The following is an 18,084-nucleotide window of genomic DNA, read 5'->3' as shown; positions in this document are numbered from 1 at the left end:
ATTGGGGTCAGAGCCATAGGACGAGAAGATGAACCTGCGGGGACCTTTGTTTATAAGGTTGTAACACTTATTTCTATATTTCCCCTGTTCTAGAATTTCACCAGGGAGCGCCCGGGTTTTTCCTTGCTCCATAATACGTCTCGTGTCAGCAATCACTCTTCCAGGCATTGCTGCAGGTTTTCTTGTCCACTCCTGCAGATGCTCTCCTCCACGCTGTGATACCTCCTTTCGCACCAAGGTGCTGCTGCCACCTCTGACCTTGCCATGGATTGACTAGATTGCCTTATGTATGGCTGAGGGAATTGCACCAATGGGCAGGCTGCCGTCGTTGGCACATCATATAAACACTCACTCACAAAGCACACCAGACTGCATTGCTTTTTTTTTCTTTAGTGCAAGCATTAAAGGCTCCAGTTACGCCACCCACAACATCGTATCAGACTATTTTTGGGGAAATAAAATAGCTGTATTTTGATCCAGCCTTCTTCACAGGCAAGTGATATCTTGTTTCTGCCTTTTATTTCTATCTCCAAATTCCGACCCAAACTTGGACTCCTACCTGTCAACCACTCGTCTGCCAATGATTTGACCCTTCCCATTAACCTAGCAACAAACCTTTAAATAATCACTAAACACCTGCCTTATCGCAACCTACACCTTTCGCTCCTAATTCACCATCTTCCCTTTAATAAATCACCTTTCGGCCCCTTTGACCGAGGTGAATCAGGGGTCATTCCCAGTCCCATGTCGCACGATGGCTAATTGCCTCTGGGGTGTTCATTCTGATTATGACGTTTTGGGAAACACCACAGAGGACAATCGTTGAGAACATTGTGATAAAGGTACCGTGTGAAATCCAAAAAGAATTTAACTTTTATTACTGCCAGTTGCACTGGTCCATTGCATCAGAGCCATAGAACGGAGACACAGATATTGCTTGACAATACAGTTCAAGGTAAAAAAAAAAAAAAAAATCAAGTCCACATTGAGGGAATCCAAGTCAATCCAGTTTCTTCAGACAAAAACCGCAGGTTTAAATCAACTGTTACTTTTCTTTACATTTTCTTTCGTTTTATCCCTCCAACTGGAGGTTTATACACGGTCAAAGGAATGGTCAGCACCCCTATTTTGTGACCCTCGTCAATCGAAGCTCCCATGAACATCATTTTCTTGTTAATCTTCAGCCCCATGGCTCTGGCTATCTCAAGTATCCTGTAAAAACAAACCGAAAAATAGTAAATAATTTTTTTTTTTAAAAACAACTGGGTTAATAATGGAAATGATCAGGTGCACAGTAATCATATTACAATTTCAGAAAAATAGCTCAAATGCAGAAAATGTTGTCTCAAGTTGTCTTGAATGCAAGTAAGAATTGTTGTGCGGTCGACTACAATAATTGAAGCACCTTCTGTATTCATTTGTCACTGTATGAGTTAACATGCCTCCCAACTCACATATATTTTAAGATCACCCTCAAAATCCCTGTTATCAGGTAATGCAAACTCTATGCAATGTCTAGATTTGTCATAGGTTGTGATACTGTTTCATGAACCACAGAGGAGAATTCATGAAATGATGGTAGTATGAGCTTTTGAAACACATCAAGTGTGACCTGTGAGGTTGAGAGCTTTGTAAACCGTAATTTAAGCTGTTAAGAACTCTCAAGTTGGTTCATTAAAGAGTTTTGCAACCCACAGTACAAGTCTGCACGGCAAATACACAATTACAACTTTAAATATATGTTTATAAGTGGTGTTTGTTTAATTTTGACATCTAGGATGCACTAAGAAATTATATATCACTGTGTAGGTTAATAGATAAAATGTTACTCTAATATTTTATCTACAGTATATATTATTTTATCTATAATACATATATATATATATTTCCTTTAAAGTCGATGGCAAGTGTGTAAACATTAATTCTGAGTGGTGCAGGTAGGAAAAAGAGAATATATTTATGCCAAAATCGTCAACTTGCACTCCGGGTCACACACTTTATTCAATACAAAAAGGATCCAAAAATAATCTAAACTGGTCAGTTCTAGCCATTACAGGATTGGAGCCATCAAAAAAGACAATTCTAATAAATACACAATGATAGTCACTGGGAATTAGCTTATTATGCCACTATTCGATATAGAGTGGATCATTTGTAAGAGATACTGGCCCATATTTACCAAGCGGTAATTATCCATGAGAAACCTTCCAGTCCAGAAGGGGTCTTGTGGAAGAGCAGTGCTTCATAAATAAGGGCCATACCATTTCTTTTCAATGCAACACTGCATCAATCTCTCTATCAATCACACTCTCTCTCTCTCAGCATTAACAGTATTGAGAAAGTATACCAAGCTTTTCATCAATATTAACTTCATTTCAAACAAACTGTGTAGCCGTGTACTGAAATTCCTGTATCAAATCACTTTCTCAATATACCCGAAATCACATCACACCTACTGTAATCTCCAACAAAAGTAATTTACAGTACATTGTGACAGTCTATACCCATAATCTTTTCGATCAGAATGCATAGATAAAATTAGATTTTATATATATATGCAAATACAACTGTATGCTCCTCTGCATGTCTTAGGCAGGTCTGCAACCCCGCCTTTCCCCATTATCACCCAGCATACAGCACTTCCACTGCAGCAAGGGAATCTGGGAAATGACATGCAAATGAGCACACAGTGTCACTTTTTGACTCAAAAACCATTTTTAACATGGTTCCCTATAGGCTTAAGCTTGCTGCATGGTCACAGCTTTGAGCACAGCCAGGGTTAAGGTGCATACCCAGAAAACCACCCACAGACAGCTGTTTCAACCTTAATGGGTCTCATCAGTGTGGGGTAGATTAACTGGGTATGCAAAGAGGCTATGGGATAGGCTATACCATAATACTAAGTTAAGTTATGGTGAGTAAAAAAAGTGACAAAAACCCTCCACAGGAAAGCAAATATGCAAATACAACTGTGTGCTCATCTGCATGTCTTAGGCAGGTCTGCAACCCCACCTTTCACCATTATCACCCAGCATACAGTACTTCCACTGCAGCAAGGGATTCTGGGAAATGACATGCAAATGAGCACACAGTGCCACTTTTTGCCTCAAAAACCATTTTTAACATGGTTCCCTATAGGCTTAAGCTTGCTGCATGGTCACAGCTTTGAGCACAGCCAGGGGTAAGGTGCATACCCAGAAAACCACCCACAGACAGCTGTTTCGACCTTAATGGGTCTCATCAGTGTGGGGTTGATTAACTGGGTATGCAAATTATATATATATATATATATATATATATATATATATATATATATATATATATATATATATATATATATATATATATATATAAAAAAATCAAAAAATTATTAGATGATACCGTTCTTTGGCTAACGAAATGCTTTTATTTGTGCGAGCTTTCGAGATACACTGATCTCTTCTTCCGGCGATGTTACAATGAATGAAGCAAGCAAAAGCAATACTATAAACAGTGTTTCTTGGAATGTTATCTGTGCTGGTCCTTCCCCCGGGGTGGATGTGTTTTATGGCTGGAGGTGTCAAAAGGTTCCTGAAAGCAAGTGATGAAAGTGTGTGTATGTGTATCAGTGTGAATTAACATGAATGGAGAGCCCACAGTATATACAGTGCTTTACAAATAAAAGCATTTCGTTAGCCACAGAACGGTATCATCTATTTCTTTTTTGATTATTGAAGCTCGGCTAACACGGTACTGATACCTCTACATGTATATGTATATATGTATATATATATATTTATTTTTTTTCCCATTCAGTATGTGCATCAATACAATCTGCACACTGGCAAGTGATTAGCTAAGCTGCCGATCGATCCGCTTTCCTGTAATCGATTGCTTTGCTCAGGGTTATTTAATTCACTCTTATTGCTCCAAAACTACCCACAATGCAAAGTTGTGTGGAAGATCATGTGACCAAGCAGTGACTAGATACAATTGGTGCACTGCTAGAGAGAGGGCAGGGCTCAAGAGCCAGTGTCTGTCAGAAGGGGAAGGGTATGGGACTTTGTAAATGGTTTCTATAGAAACACAAATGTCTGTTAAATTAGATTACAGTAAAAAATGTCTTTAAAAATTGGTTGTTTTTTTAAATGCTACAAGTATTTTCTCATAGTACAGAACTGATTTATTTAAAAAACAAACAAAAAAAAACACATGTAGGAGAACTGCGGCTTTAATTTTACAAAGTTAGGTTTTATCATTTACACAAAAGCGGTTTTGTAAGATGTCAGAGGTTATATTTAAGAGTGCAAAAGTACTATCTCTTCACTCTTATAGTCTCTCTCTCTATTATAACCCTTACGGCCACAGAATGAAAGTCAAGTATGGTTCTGGTTGTCAACGTTTTGCCATAGAAATGCAGGACTATTGAGATCTAGCATGTAGTGGGCATCAGGGTTGAAGTCTCGTTAGCTATTTTAGAGTTTGACTGCACATTTGCAGCATTTAGTAGGATCCTTGTTATTTAATAAATCGCAGCTGCGTTGTTGAATTTTCTTGGTTGACAGGGAACCCCTTAACACTCACACACACTGTGTAAGAACTACTGTAGCCGTGCATTTCCTTCCTCTGTCAGCACCACTTTAGATTCACCGAGTTCCTGACGATCCATAAAAATTGCCGGTTTATTATTTTATCCTTTCTGAAAGGTTAGGGACATAGTATACAGTAGGCGTCATCCGTGTGAAAAAATGTGTCCACTCCCAATTAAGCGATTTCTATACCAAGACAAATTTCCCTAGCCAATTCCAATCTGGGTTTCGTCCCAAACACTCCACCGTAACTATCCTGATAAAAGTTTGCAATGAAATCCAGTGTGGAATGGAACGGGGACAACTCACTGGTGCAGTATTTCCTAGATTTTGCAAAGGCTTTTGACACAGTTGATCATGCTATCCTGCTTAACAAACTCCAGAGCTCTGGAATAGGTAAGCATGCTTTAAACTGGTTTCAGTCCTACCTATCAGGTAGATCCCAACATGTGTCCATCTCAGGCTCTAACTCCAACCCCCTGGATATCACCTGTGGTGTCCCGCAAGGCTCTGTTCTGGGGCCCCTACTCTTCTCAGTGTTCATTAATGATCTTCCCACAGCTTGTAAGGAAGCCTCAATACACATGTATGCAGATGACACAATCCTATATGCACACAGCCATAGCCTCTCTGACCTTCAACACATACTTCAGTCTGACTTTTTGAGACTCGAAAACTGGATTTCCCAAAACAAACTGTTTTTAAACACTGACAAGACTGTAACAATGGTATTTGGGACCAAGACTAAATTTGTAAAGTTTCCAGCGACTGAGCTCCTGATTCGAACCAACGCTAACACCACCCTAACCCCGGTCACTAGTTTTAAATACCTGGGCTTATGGTTTGACTCCCACTTAACATTCGGGATGCACATTGATACCCTGACAACCAAGACCTATGCCAAACTAGCTGTACTTTACAGGAACAAATCCTCCCTAAGTCTCCTGGTCAGAAAGCGTATCGCACAGTAGATGCTAATGCCAATTATTGACTATGGAGACATAGTATATGGCTCGGCACCTCAAACCCACCTTAGCAAACTTGACACCCTCTACAATTCAATTTGTCGTTTTGTTCTCCAATGCAACTACAACACACATCACTGCGAAATGCTCAAAGAACTAGATTGGTCATCACTAGAGAGTCTAGGCGCAAAGTTCACCTTTCCTGTCTTGCCTTCAAATTCTTTATGGGCAAACTACCCAGCTACCTGAACAAGCTCCTCACCCCTACCACATGTAGCACCTATCACCTGAGATCAGACTCCAAAAGACTGTTCATGGTCCCAAGGCTCAACAAAGTATCCAGCCACTCCTCTTTCTCCTACCGTGCACCGCAAAACTGGAACAACCTACCAGAGACTCTCACATCCACCACCAGTTTAAGTTCTTTCAAATCTAAGGCTGTCTCACATTTTAATCTGGTCTGTAACTGTTTCATACGCCCATAATATATATTTTCTTTAACTGTGCATGCAATGTCTTGTATATAATGTATACCCTGTTCATTTATGTAACTATTTGTAACCATGTATTTGTAACCATGTATTATTTGTCTTACTCTGTGCCCAGGACATACTTGAAAACGAGAGGTAACTCTCAATGTATTACTTCCTGGTAAAATATTTTATAAATAAATAAATTAATTTGGCGTCCTAGCAACATTGTACTGCTGCTTTCAACAATATGATGAGCGGCCCAATACATTTTTAGATGCATTTACTATGTGGATGCAATCCCCACCAACTTATCTTTTGCAAATATATAATGCATCTATAAAGAGGCCCCATGGCTAAAACCCTCTAAAATGAAATAAAACATAATAAAAACACTATTTAAATGTAATATCATGGCAGGTTTCCCCCCAATTTTTTTAAATCTGAAATCCAAATGCAAAATACCTTAAAGATAAAATATGTATTATCTATAAGTTATTAAACCTTTTCGCTGCTAAAGGGTGCTGTAGTGCATTAAACCTCTTACATCTCTGGCCCCTATTCATTGTGGTGAGAGGTAGGGTAACAGTTAACAGGAGCATTTAGTTTTCTTTATACTGTGGTAATCTAGTGAACATTTGCTTGGATAAGCTGTAACCAAGGAAATAAAATGGTCCATCATGCATCTTTAGATGAGGATGCCTCCTTTATTGCACAGTGTGTGTGGAAGACGTGATTCTACATGATGCAGCAATACACACTGCATTGCCGGTCCTTCGACCACTGGAATACAGCCTCACCTGCTCTCTTTTAGCTTCATGTCCCTCTGCAAAAATGTCAGATCTACTTGAAAGTCAGTGATATGCAACGCCAAGGCTATCACATGAGCCACTATTTTAGACTTGGTTGTCCCGGATATTGAATTCAGTATGCTGGAAAGGAAGATAAAAACAGGCACGTTGTTAGATAACCCAGAACACTATTAATAATTTACAATAACTTCTTATGATGATTAATGCACATGCCTTCAGGCTGAGGCTCATGCAAGAAAGTGCTTCTTAAGGGCACATTTTCTGTAAAGGTTCAGTCTCTGCACAACACATTGAAAAATAAAACATCCAGCAAAGGGGCAACCTTCTGTATGATTTTCCTTGCTGTTAAAGCATTTACACAACAATTAGTTTATTGCTCAGTCCCTGGTCAGAGGCCATGATTGACGCACTCAATGTGACTCTGCCTTCCATTACAGCTAAGACACAGAAAAGATTAGACTTGGCCAGCACTTCCTGCCCCCCCAAAAATCCACAAAGTAAAAGGTGCTACAAAACGCAGATCTGTAATCACATTATTTCACCAACCTACTTCTGTATACATAAGGGGTTGTGTATCAAAATCACCTGACTGCAAAACTGGAGCAAATACATTGCACTGCGTGGAAATCAAAATAATCCTATGGGACCTACAGTATGTTGCTTCAAATATGGCTCTGTTTCCCAGACTTTACTGCACCGAACTGTTGGGCTAATGTAGCAATGTGACTAGCAACAAAAATGAAACATTCTAAAAATATTTATTTCAGAAAAATTATAACACTACATATTGTAATCGTACCTGCCATTTTTATAGATTACAACAGTAAAGTTTTTCATTAGTTTCCCACATATGATGTTTGGACACTCAGGGCTCAGAATCTCTGTAAGCAGAACAAAAAGGGTGTAAAGAACAACTCAAGGCAGCATGAAGACACGATGGTCATATGCTGCCTTCAACAAACGCAACACCAAGAACTTTATTCAATATGTTACATAGTAGAGGAGGTTGAAAAAGAGACATACATCAAGTTAAATGCTATGCTAAATTTAGACGCACGTACTTTATCCTAAACTAAAAAAAAAGTACCTGCAGCACTCAAAGCGCTGTGACATTAATAGTGGTCACACAAAAAGCAATTTAATGCAAAGAGCAAAAATCTCAAACGGAGCATACTACACAGGGCACTACCCAAACCAATACTCCCCCCGAGAGGGGTATACCCAGGAGGACTGGGGAAGGGGGACAAGGAAGACAACACACGAATCTACATACTAAAATTTCACAAAGTGCAAAACAAAACAACAAAAAAAAAAAACACAACCTACACACTGCCAAAAAGGCAACACAAAAAAGAAAAAAGGAAACCAACAATCCAAACATCTCTGGGGGAGCATTTGTCTGGGTAATTGTATCCCGATTGTGCCCTGTGTAGTATGCTCTGTTTTTGTGATTTTGTTGCTCTCTTTGCATTAAATTGCTGTGTTTGACCACTATTGGTGTCACAGCAGTTTATGAGCGCTGCAGGTAATTTTTTATTTTTTGTATCTGTCTAGGGAGACCCTTATACCTGGGTGCACCACTCATTTTGTATATATATGTAGGAGTAGTGCTGTTTGAACCTAGATTCTGTATACTTAATTCTATATTTGTACTTACAGTATATTAATCCCGAGGAAGGCAAACAAAAAACTCAAGTGACATATCATCCAATGATATCACATAAGGGGAAAAATACATTATTTCCTGACTACAAGAATTGGCAATCAGATTACTCCCTGGATCAACATCCTTCCCATGTTTACTTATTATTAGGTATATATCCCTGTATACCTTTCCTTTCTAAATAGGATGTCCAACCTTGAACATATCTATTGTATCTGCCATCAGTCTCCATGGGTAATGAATTCCACATTTTAACTGCCCTTACTGTAAAGAAATCGCCTTCCTCCAACCTTAAGGGATGACCCCATGACCTTAGTACTGCCCGTGGGATGAATAGTTATTTTGAATGCTCCTTGTATTGTCCCCGAATATATTTGTATATAGTTATCATATCCCCTCTTAGATGCCTCTTTTCTAATATAAACAAATCAAATTTAGCTAGCCTCTCATAAATCAGATTATCCATCCCCTTTATTAATTTTGTGGCTCTTCTTTGCACTCTCTCTAGTTCCATAATGTATTTTCGACGGAGTGGTGCCCAAAATTGTACTCCATATTCAAGATGTGTGTAACGCGTAGCTCACCGCAAACGAAGCGCGACCGCGGTGCTGAAGTAGGGAATTGAGTAACGCCAACCCACAGCCACGCGGGCGCGCCTAGAATGTGGATTGGTCGTGCAAGCCAGGTCAGGAGTATAGATGTGAGAGTAGTAGAGGGTACTTGCCGGATCAAGACTGGAGAGTAGCGGATCGTCAAGGTGCGTAGCCAGGTTCAGAAGTAGAGAGGTGCGCAGTCCATGGTACGTAGCAGGGTGTGGCAGGAGATACAGGAACTGAATGCAGCAAGGCATGGCGTCACACAAGACTATGCACAGCAATGAGGGTCTGGAGCCAGAGGGTATATAAAGGGAGATCCTCCAATGGGGAGCCAGGGCGGGACAAGGAAAATTAATCCTATAGGCTGCTGGTGCACACGTGTGCCCTATGATGGAGCCTAATTAGGAACAGAGGCGGGACTGAGCGCGTGCCGACCCGCGCGCGTCACTGAGGTCAGGGGGCGGAAACCGGAGCACAAGTTACTCCCTCGCCGGTCCTGTCCGTCACCAGGACGGGGGCGGAGACTGGGGCGTGAGTTAGAGGGCAGGCTGGATGAGCGCACTCGCCGCAGCAGGTGCGGAGACAGAGCAAAAGACAGGGTGGGCAGACAGGCCACGCAAGATCCGCGCGCGCAACGGGACCGCGAGGCTGCATATCCTGGGTGTCCGTGGCGGCAGGTGTTTTAAGGTGAGGAGACGGTCTCGAGCCGCCAGGATGGCGGATCCTCCCAGTGCAAGATAAGATCTTGTTTGCCTTTGCAGCTACTGCATGACTTTGGGCACTATTGCTAAGCCTGCTGTCTACAAGCACTCCTCAATCAAGGATTCCCCTAATTTATCCCCATTTCATTTGTAAGTCGCCTGTTTATTCTTGCTTCCCAAATGCATAACCTTACATTTATCTGCATTAAACCTCATCTGCCATATACCTGTCCAAGTTTCTAGTCTCCCGAAGTCCTTCTGGAGAGAAATTACATCCTGTTCTGATTGTACTACATTGCACAATTTAGTGTCATCAGCAAAGATAGAGACTTTGCTCTCTATGCCAACGCCATGGTCATTAATAATGAAGTTAAAAAGCAGGGGTCCCAGTACCGATCACTGAGGTACTCCACTCACGACCCTAGCCCAACCTGAAAAAGTTATATTTATGACAACTCTGTTGTCTGTCCTTCAACCAGTTTTCAACCCTGGGGCATATATTTTTGCTGAGTCCAATTTGCTTTATTTTGTACACCAACCTCTTCTGGAACCGTATCAAAAATCTAAGTAGACCACATCAACTGCATTACCCTGGTCTAAATTCCTACTTACCTCCTCAAAGAAACAAATAAGGTTAGTTTGGCATGATCTATCCTATCTATTCCTGAATATTATCCCGTATTAAACCTTCAAGTTGTTTCCCCACTATTGAAGTCAGGCTTACAGGTCTGTAATTCCCCGGTTGTGATCTAGCTCCCTTTTTAAATATAGGCACCACATCTGCTTTACTCCAATCTTGTGGAGTTCTTGAATATTAAATATAATGGTTTGGCTATTACTGAGCTTAACTCCTTGAGAACTCTCGGATGTATGCCATCTGGATCAGGTGCCTTATTTACTTTAATTTTTTCAAGCTGCCTATGAACTTCTTCCTCAGTTAACCAATTGTTCATTAATATGGAGGTTGTGGCTTCCTCCTGCGGCACTACAATTGAAATTAATTCTTCCCTGGTAAACACAGAGGCAAATAATTTGTTTATTGGAGATAAGGAAAAAGCAGAGGTATTAATCTGCCTGCCCGTCTCCCACTGAAAGTGTCCTATATTTTGTTTTCTATTTTTTTTGTTATTAAGGTACTTAAAGAACTTTTTAGGGTTGATCTTACTTTCTATTGCAATCTTTTTTTAAATTATCAATTTTTGCCAATTTGATTCCCCTTTTGCAATTTTTGTTACATTCCTTATAATTTTGATATACTGCCTCTGTCCTTTCTGACTTTAAGAATGTAAATGCCCGCCTCTTTTCTATTTCCTCCCCCACCTGTTTATTTAGCCACATTGGTTTACACTTATTTCTTTTATAATTACACAAGAAGTGTGATTTTTCTAACAATGTTTTAAAGACTGACCATTTATCTTCCACATTTTACCTGCAAAAAAATCATCCAAATTTATACTTTGTAGAATAAACCTCAATTTAATCAAATCTGCCATCTAAAGTTTAAAGTCTTTGTGAAACCCAAGTAATATGGTTTTTGATCATTTATTTCAAATGAGACCATGTTATGATCACTGATACCCAAATTTTCCCGGACTTGATATTTGTTATTACTTCTACATTGTTTGATATTACCAAATCAAGTATTGCCCTCTCCTGGTTGGTTCCTCAATAATTTGGGTCATGCAAATTGTCTTTAAGCACCCCCAAAAACCTTTTTCCTTTTGTTGTAATGCGAATCTCATTTCCCCAGTCTATGTCTGGATAATTAAAATCCCCCATTATGCAAACATGCCCTAGTTTTGATGCCTTCTCCATTTGCAAAAGTATTTTAGCTTCCTCAATCTCACAGATATTTGGTGGTTTATAGCATATCCCTACAAACATTTTCTTTATACTTTTACCTCCGCTACTAATTTCTATCCACAAGGTCTATAGCTTTATTTGTTTCATTGTACTGTAAAATTTTTCAATATTAAAAAAAAAAAGGGAACGTAAAAATGAATTCTAATATTGCTTTCAGTCATTATAACTGCATGTTTGGAATTACTTCTGACTCCTGTTCTTATGTAACCCTTTAAGAAAGCTATATTTACTCTTCTGTTCTGTAATATTTTGTTATTTGTACTTCACAAATCTTAAATTAAGTGTTCTTAATATATTATTGTAATATCATACAAAACAAAAACAATAGCTGTTAATATTGTGGTCTACTTCTTGAATGTTATTTTTTTCCCTCAACAAAATGTTAAGAACATTCAGTATATGTGCGATATCTCGGACTTCAGTATGGGAGAATGTTAGCTCCTGGAAGTTTGTCACTGTAAAAAGTGCCAGTTCTTAAAAAAAAAAAAATAATAATAATTATATGTGTACGTGTGTGTGTGTGTGTGTGTGTGTGTGTGTGTACACGTGTGTGTGTGTGTATACACGTGTGTGTCTCTCTCTCTCCACACACACACACACACACACACACACACACACACACACACACACACACACACACACACACACACACACCGTGTGAAAGTACTGTAGGAAGTCAATATGATGCATGCGGTTATTTGAAATTAAACTATATCAATAGACACACACGCTCCAACCAACCATTTTCAGGCATCAGCAAGGAATTCCATATACTGAGCACGAAAACACACACACACACACACACACACGACTTACCTTTCCGCTTAACTACTTTCTGTTGGCTGAGCTTAATTAAAGCATCCAAGTACCACAGACAGCGAGCCTTGTGGTCGCGATCTTTCTCATCCTTGGGCATATCATGAAGTTCTTGAAGAACAAACAATCCATATCTGAAACAATGAAGGGAAACCTCTTACAATTTTAAAGGAGCAATCTCTTACGGTTTGTGCATAAGTAGCACTTCCTGCCACATCATACCTCAAACTTCTTATCTTTTATCTTTATTCAAGATGGTATCAAGGAGGTCCCCACAGCTAAACTGCATTCGTTGCAGCACCAGGGGCCCCCAGCTGCTGAGATACTAAGCGGTATAGGTACCACCAGAGTTAATTCCTGGTATTTAAAAATCACCAGCATCAGATGCCAATAGGAAGCCGCAATGAATGCCGTTACGGTTTCTTGTTTGCCTGCGTAACGCATTAGATTCCAGCCGCCATTTCCTTTCCCCTGGAGGGAATTGCAACACGCTACTTTTACCAATAAGCAGCTAGCATTAAAAAAAAATAAAAAATAGCTTACCCAACCAATAAACTCCCCAAAGAGACTTCCATATGTATGGCATCAACAATTTGTGCCACAATGCTGACAATTCAGTCAGTTAAGACTTCTGTCGGGGTCTTAGAAGGATTCACTAAGCTCCAACAGTGGGTATTTCAGCTCGATCTGGTGATAAAAGCCCCTCAAGTCAAAGGCAGTTAGCGCCAGATCAAGCTCAATGACCCCCCTGGTGTAAGAGTCTTTCTGGGATTTATTGGTGTGCTGCAATATTTTTTCTATTTGAAATGCTGATAACGCACTGCACATGTGCATATCAGCTCGCTTTTACAGTACTGGTTTCTGTATAAATCCCAAACCTAAGGAGTAATACTTGCTTCTTATTTTCCACCATCTGCTGGAGCTCTTCAGAAGTAATGTTCCTAAATGCCGCAGAGGCAACTTCAAGAGCGGCATACTCCGCAGGGAAGAGGACTTGAAATTGGTTAAGGCCAAATCACACCACGAAAAAAAAAAACATACCTGCAACAAGTACAGATGGTGTAAGCGCAGCGCTCTTCGGTAACGCCGACACGTAAGGCCACGAGACCGCGACAGTCGTGGAACAGGAGAATTAACGCTGAAGAGGTTCCATTCAGAAACATGGACTGTCCACAGCTCTACCGTGGTAGGCACCGTCTCCGGCGCCGCTGACTTTTGCTTCTTGGTCCACGGCACAGCACAATCTTGCTACATCTGTATACACCGTGGGGTGTCAGAAGCAAAATTGGAAGTGCACGCTGATCAAGGTCATGAAAAGCCTTAAGTGAAAGGGAAGCTACCCCAATTCAGCCTCAAAAAGGTTTCTAAACCATGCACTACACATACTAATCAAAATGAAACCTAAAAGAAAGTGAGATTTTCTTGTGGTTTGGCCTGAAGTCAGAATGCTGCTCTTTGTTTGATTTGTGATGTCATTCTTCTACACTGATGGCATCAGAGGAGACGAGTCCATTGGGTTCCAATAATAATTGGTTTCCGATTCCTTTGCAGCAACACAAACCTGCTCTTTAAACTTGCTGCTGCCAAGCGGTGAATTTTTACACATTTCCAGGAGAAGCTGAAGCCGACAGAAGTGCCGTTCAATCTCAATACACTTTAAGTTACCTAGAGGTAAGCAGTGATACTGTATTCACAGGATTTCATTACTTTACTCCAGAAATCATTTACCCCCCTCCCCCCCCATAGATTATACTAATGACAACATCGTGCAGTTACTGTGTATAGTGACTTTGAAATATAATGGTGACTTTATAATCAAGAGGCATTAATGCAGCCAAGGCAAAAGGCCATAAATCTAAGCGGTTAGTGCTTTGGACTGAACCCAGACCGTCTAAATTTAACTTGGACGCATATTTTTTGCAACCTCATCTCCATATGCTAAGCATTAACCACTATACAAATGATTGGTGATCTGAAGCCCTTATAGACAGAGTTGTACACTTCCAATTTCTCTTGATACTGAATTATCACTAGAAGTAGCAGCTTCTTTCATTGCCTCTGGCCACTCAAATGCATCACCAGTTCCCTCATTAAAATGTAACCTCTGGGTTTCCCCCCCACATAAACAAACGTATTTCTATGCAGTAAAAAGATACGGTCATCAAATTTGTAGACATCTTCAGGTTTCTCAGCACTAAAATCACAAGGAGGCAGGAACAGGGAAGAGTCTTGCTCTTTATTGCCAACAGCATCTTTCACCAGTTCTACAAAGGGAAACATGGCAAACACTAGCAAAGAGAATGTATACACATACATTATATATAATGGTCTGCATGTTTCACCGAGCGGTCGATTTTTGTTTGAATAAATTGTACCATCATCTTTTCATCTTTAAGATGTCCTGTGCCCTGTTTATTCCATGAATTGTATGCACATTTCTAGATCGGAGCACCCATTGAGAACACAATGGCCACACTCACATATTGTATTGCCCTAGAAGGCTTGGGTGGTGCACGATAGAATTGTTGTTGTATTCTACTGGATCACAAAAAAAAAAAAAAAGTAGTCAGGTTACCAGCACAGGACAAAAATGATGAATAAATCTATTTATTGTTCGATCAGACACTAGATAGCCCGATATTTCCGTCCCCCTGTCGGGCTAACTAACTATATGTATCCTTTCCTTTTTCTACATTACTAAAAAAAACAGCAAACTTTTCTCCATTCATTTTTAAAGAAAAATCAGGCATAAGCAGCATAACAAGAACGTGATGTCACTGCGCCCAAAAACATAGGTCAGTATGGGTGTTCAACTCACAACACCTGATAAATCTACAATAAAAAAATAGAAATAGTCGTCTAATTTGTTAACAACATTTTGTTCCCCCCAAGGTATGCATATCACCAAATAGGTCTAAATCAGGGATGGCTACCATGTGGCCCACGGGCCACTTTGCCCTTTGGAATGGCCCACGTAATGATACTCTGGGACTATTCGCCCAACTAGTTTCTTTCTCCGGCCGCCGGGCCGTATGCTGCGGGGCCCTATCCCGTGGGATCAGAGGCCACCTCACACCCACCAAGGTAACATTCTTATATGGGAGGGGGGATTGAGTGAGAGGAGGAGGGGGACATTAGGACAGTGGGCCACCCAAAAATTATGTAAAAGTTGTCCGCCCCTGGTCTAGATGGGTTAAAATTAGGTCTTTAAGCAAAAAATCCTCAACGCTAGGAATGGGCTGCAAAAGTAGAGAAAGAGCAAGTACACTGTTATATTAGATCACCAAGGTGCTTGAAGATTACCTTCCAGCCCATTCACTTATATGGGCCATAAGGAGCCATATTAACTAAGCAGTGGTACCTAAGGGGTCTTATGGAGTAGCAACCTATGTATAAATATATATATATATAAATAATTTTATAGTAGTGTTGCTGTTGAAAACAGTGATGGAGAAGCACAAGCAGATGACCCCACAACATCAGGGGGAAGTTGTTGTGATATCAGGGTGTTATCTTTTGCCAACAATGGAGGCTATTAACCTCCACCGAGTTTGTGGCAAAAATAGGGCAGCAGCGTGTCAAAAATAATCCATGTGGAACCTTAAACTGGTTACAAAAATTGCATACAAAAAGTGTATATATATTATTTTGCGAGTGAAAATACATCAACTTTCAAACAAAAAATAAGATAAAAAAAACTTAAAGTAGAGGAAGAGCAACTATACTGTACTTAAACTTTTTATATTTGTTCACCAAGCTGCTGTAGTAATGTAACACACTCAGACATCAAAACCAGACAATTATTTTCTCGCCCAACATGTCCTTTGCACACCTGTGGTTCCTCTGCTTTCAATGATTTCTTCCGCTGCTTTCTCCATTGCTTTGCTTAAAATTTCACTGCCCACTTGGTTCAACTTTCGAGAACTCAATGCCCGTTTCTGCTTGTTGGTACCGAAGGCTTCAATCAGAGAATCCATCTGTTAGATAAACTAATTTGCGTTAGAACAGCACAGATCAGTAAAAAAAAAATAATAATATTCACCAGCAACGCAAATTTGCGCGCATTTTCGCTCGCCACTAAAACCTATTTAATGCTCGAGATCTCAGAACAAAATACAGATCAGGCAACTTAATTGTGAAAAAAGGTCATGGTGAATCAGTCAATATAAAAACCACTTATAAAGCTGTTGACAAATCTTCGGGTTTTAACGGTGCTGCGCCTCTCAGACCTTCCAGCAGATTCCAATAAATCTCAATCTCCAACTCAGGGGGTGCAACCAAGAATTATAAGAGAGAAAAAGCAAGGAAAGTGCATTGTTTCGCTCTATTTCTACACTGAGATAGTGCTCAATCCTAGCTTTTTCTCTGTTATAAATCCACGGTTGCATCCAATGAATTGGACATTCAGATCTCAACACATGAACAAATGCGGAGCTGCGACATAAATCGGCTCTCATTAAAATGCTTATACTGTATATACGCATCAAGGGGAAAAAAAAACGCAAAAGCACATTTTTGTGCAGTTACCTTTTCTCTGTAACTTTTGCTTGGCTGGTCTGTCCCATCTTCATTTTGTACCTCACCTACAAAAAAAAAAAAAAAAAAAAAAACAAGACATGGAAAATTACATTAGAATGCTGTATATTTTAAAGCAGCAATCCGCTATCACAAAAAAAAATTATATAGAAATCTATCTATATCCTTTTTTACCATTGCAAAGAACCCACGTGTATGTGCATATATAATCATGTTTTTACCAATCCCACTTTCTTTAAAATTCTATAGAATTTTGGAGAGATCAGTTGCTGAATATTTGCAACCCTGTGAGGTCAAAATGGCCACGCCAGACGAAGCAACGTGTTGCGAAAGAGCGTAGGGAGGTAACGTCTCATCAGCATGTGATATCACCGAAAGGATGCCAAGGCGGACGTACTGCACCGACACACTTTATTCGAGCAAATACCCGGTATGTACCTGGCAGATACCTGGAATGCGCCACTCCTCACCTCTGACAAGCCCCGTTGCATTTGCCTTCCCAGCCTGGGTTCATGCCTGGCTGATGGGCGGCTGATCTGTTAAATGATAATGATTAGGATTTAATAGGCTGCAATGCTTCGCGTGTCTACCAGATGGCATAAATTCATGAATTGTAATGCAGTATTTATATATATACTGTGCAGTATTGCAGCCAGAAGGAATAAAATGCTTCAATCCCTGCTTGGAAAATAACTCAATGCACTCGGGCAGAAAACAGTCACAAACCTCAATACACCCGGGTATACCCGAATTCGTGGGACTAGCCAAGCTCGAATAAAGTGTGTCGCCAGTGTATACGGAGTGGTGAGAGGGGAAAGCAGATGGAGCAAAAACCTGTGACCAGGCCAGGAGACCCTTAATCTAGATCTGATCCTGTTAACTTCGCTATTATGCCGTGTTGCATCATAGAGATCGCGAGCTGTTTATTTCTTTTTTTACAGTATATGCAAGCGAACATTGAGGGCTACTGTATTTTAAAATATTATTGATATATTAACCAAGTAAGCTCTTAGTTATTTCTTAATAATACTGCCATTCTTATAATGTTGATTTTCCTTTGGAAACAAAAAAAAGTTACAAAGAACGTCGTTGTT

At 40.0% G+C, this 18,084-nt stretch overlaps 1 protein-coding gene across 1 annotated transcript in view; it reads right to left on the bottom strand.

Annotated features, from left to right (window-relative positions):
- Nucleotides 1-850: 850 nt before the first annotated feature.
- Nucleotides 851-18,084, bottom strand: part of POLR1E (RNA polymerase I subunit E) — a 35,926-nt gene continuing 18,692 nt past the window's right edge. Inside the window, exons 5-12 of the mRNA XM_075602728.1 lie at nt 16,982-17,037; nt 16,287-16,431; nt 14,611-14,718; nt 13,351-13,447; nt 12,455-12,588; nt 7,615-7,696; nt 6,804-6,935; nt 851-1,212 (exon numbers count right to left, since the gene is read on the bottom strand). Coding sequence (XP_075458843.1) covers nt 1,056-1,212; nt 6,804-6,935; nt 7,615-7,696; nt 12,455-12,588; nt 13,351-13,447; nt 14,611-14,718; nt 16,287-16,431; nt 16,982-17,037 — 911 coding nt within the window. The 3' untranslated portion in view covers nt 851-1,055. The remainder of the gene's footprint in view (nt 1,213-6,803; nt 6,936-7,614; nt 7,697-12,454; nt 12,589-13,350; nt 13,448-14,610; nt 14,719-16,286; nt 16,432-16,981; nt 17,038-18,084) is intronic.

Source organism: Ascaphus truei, chromosome 1 (genome assembly GCF_040206685.1).
Source record: "Ascaphus truei isolate aAscTru1 chromosome 1, aAscTru1.hap1, whole genome shotgun sequence".
In the NCBI taxonomy this organism is placed as follows: domain Eukaryota; kingdom Metazoa; phylum Chordata; class Amphibia; order Anura; family Ascaphidae; genus Ascaphus; species Ascaphus truei.
This window is presented reverse-complemented; position numbering and strand designations above follow the sequence as displayed.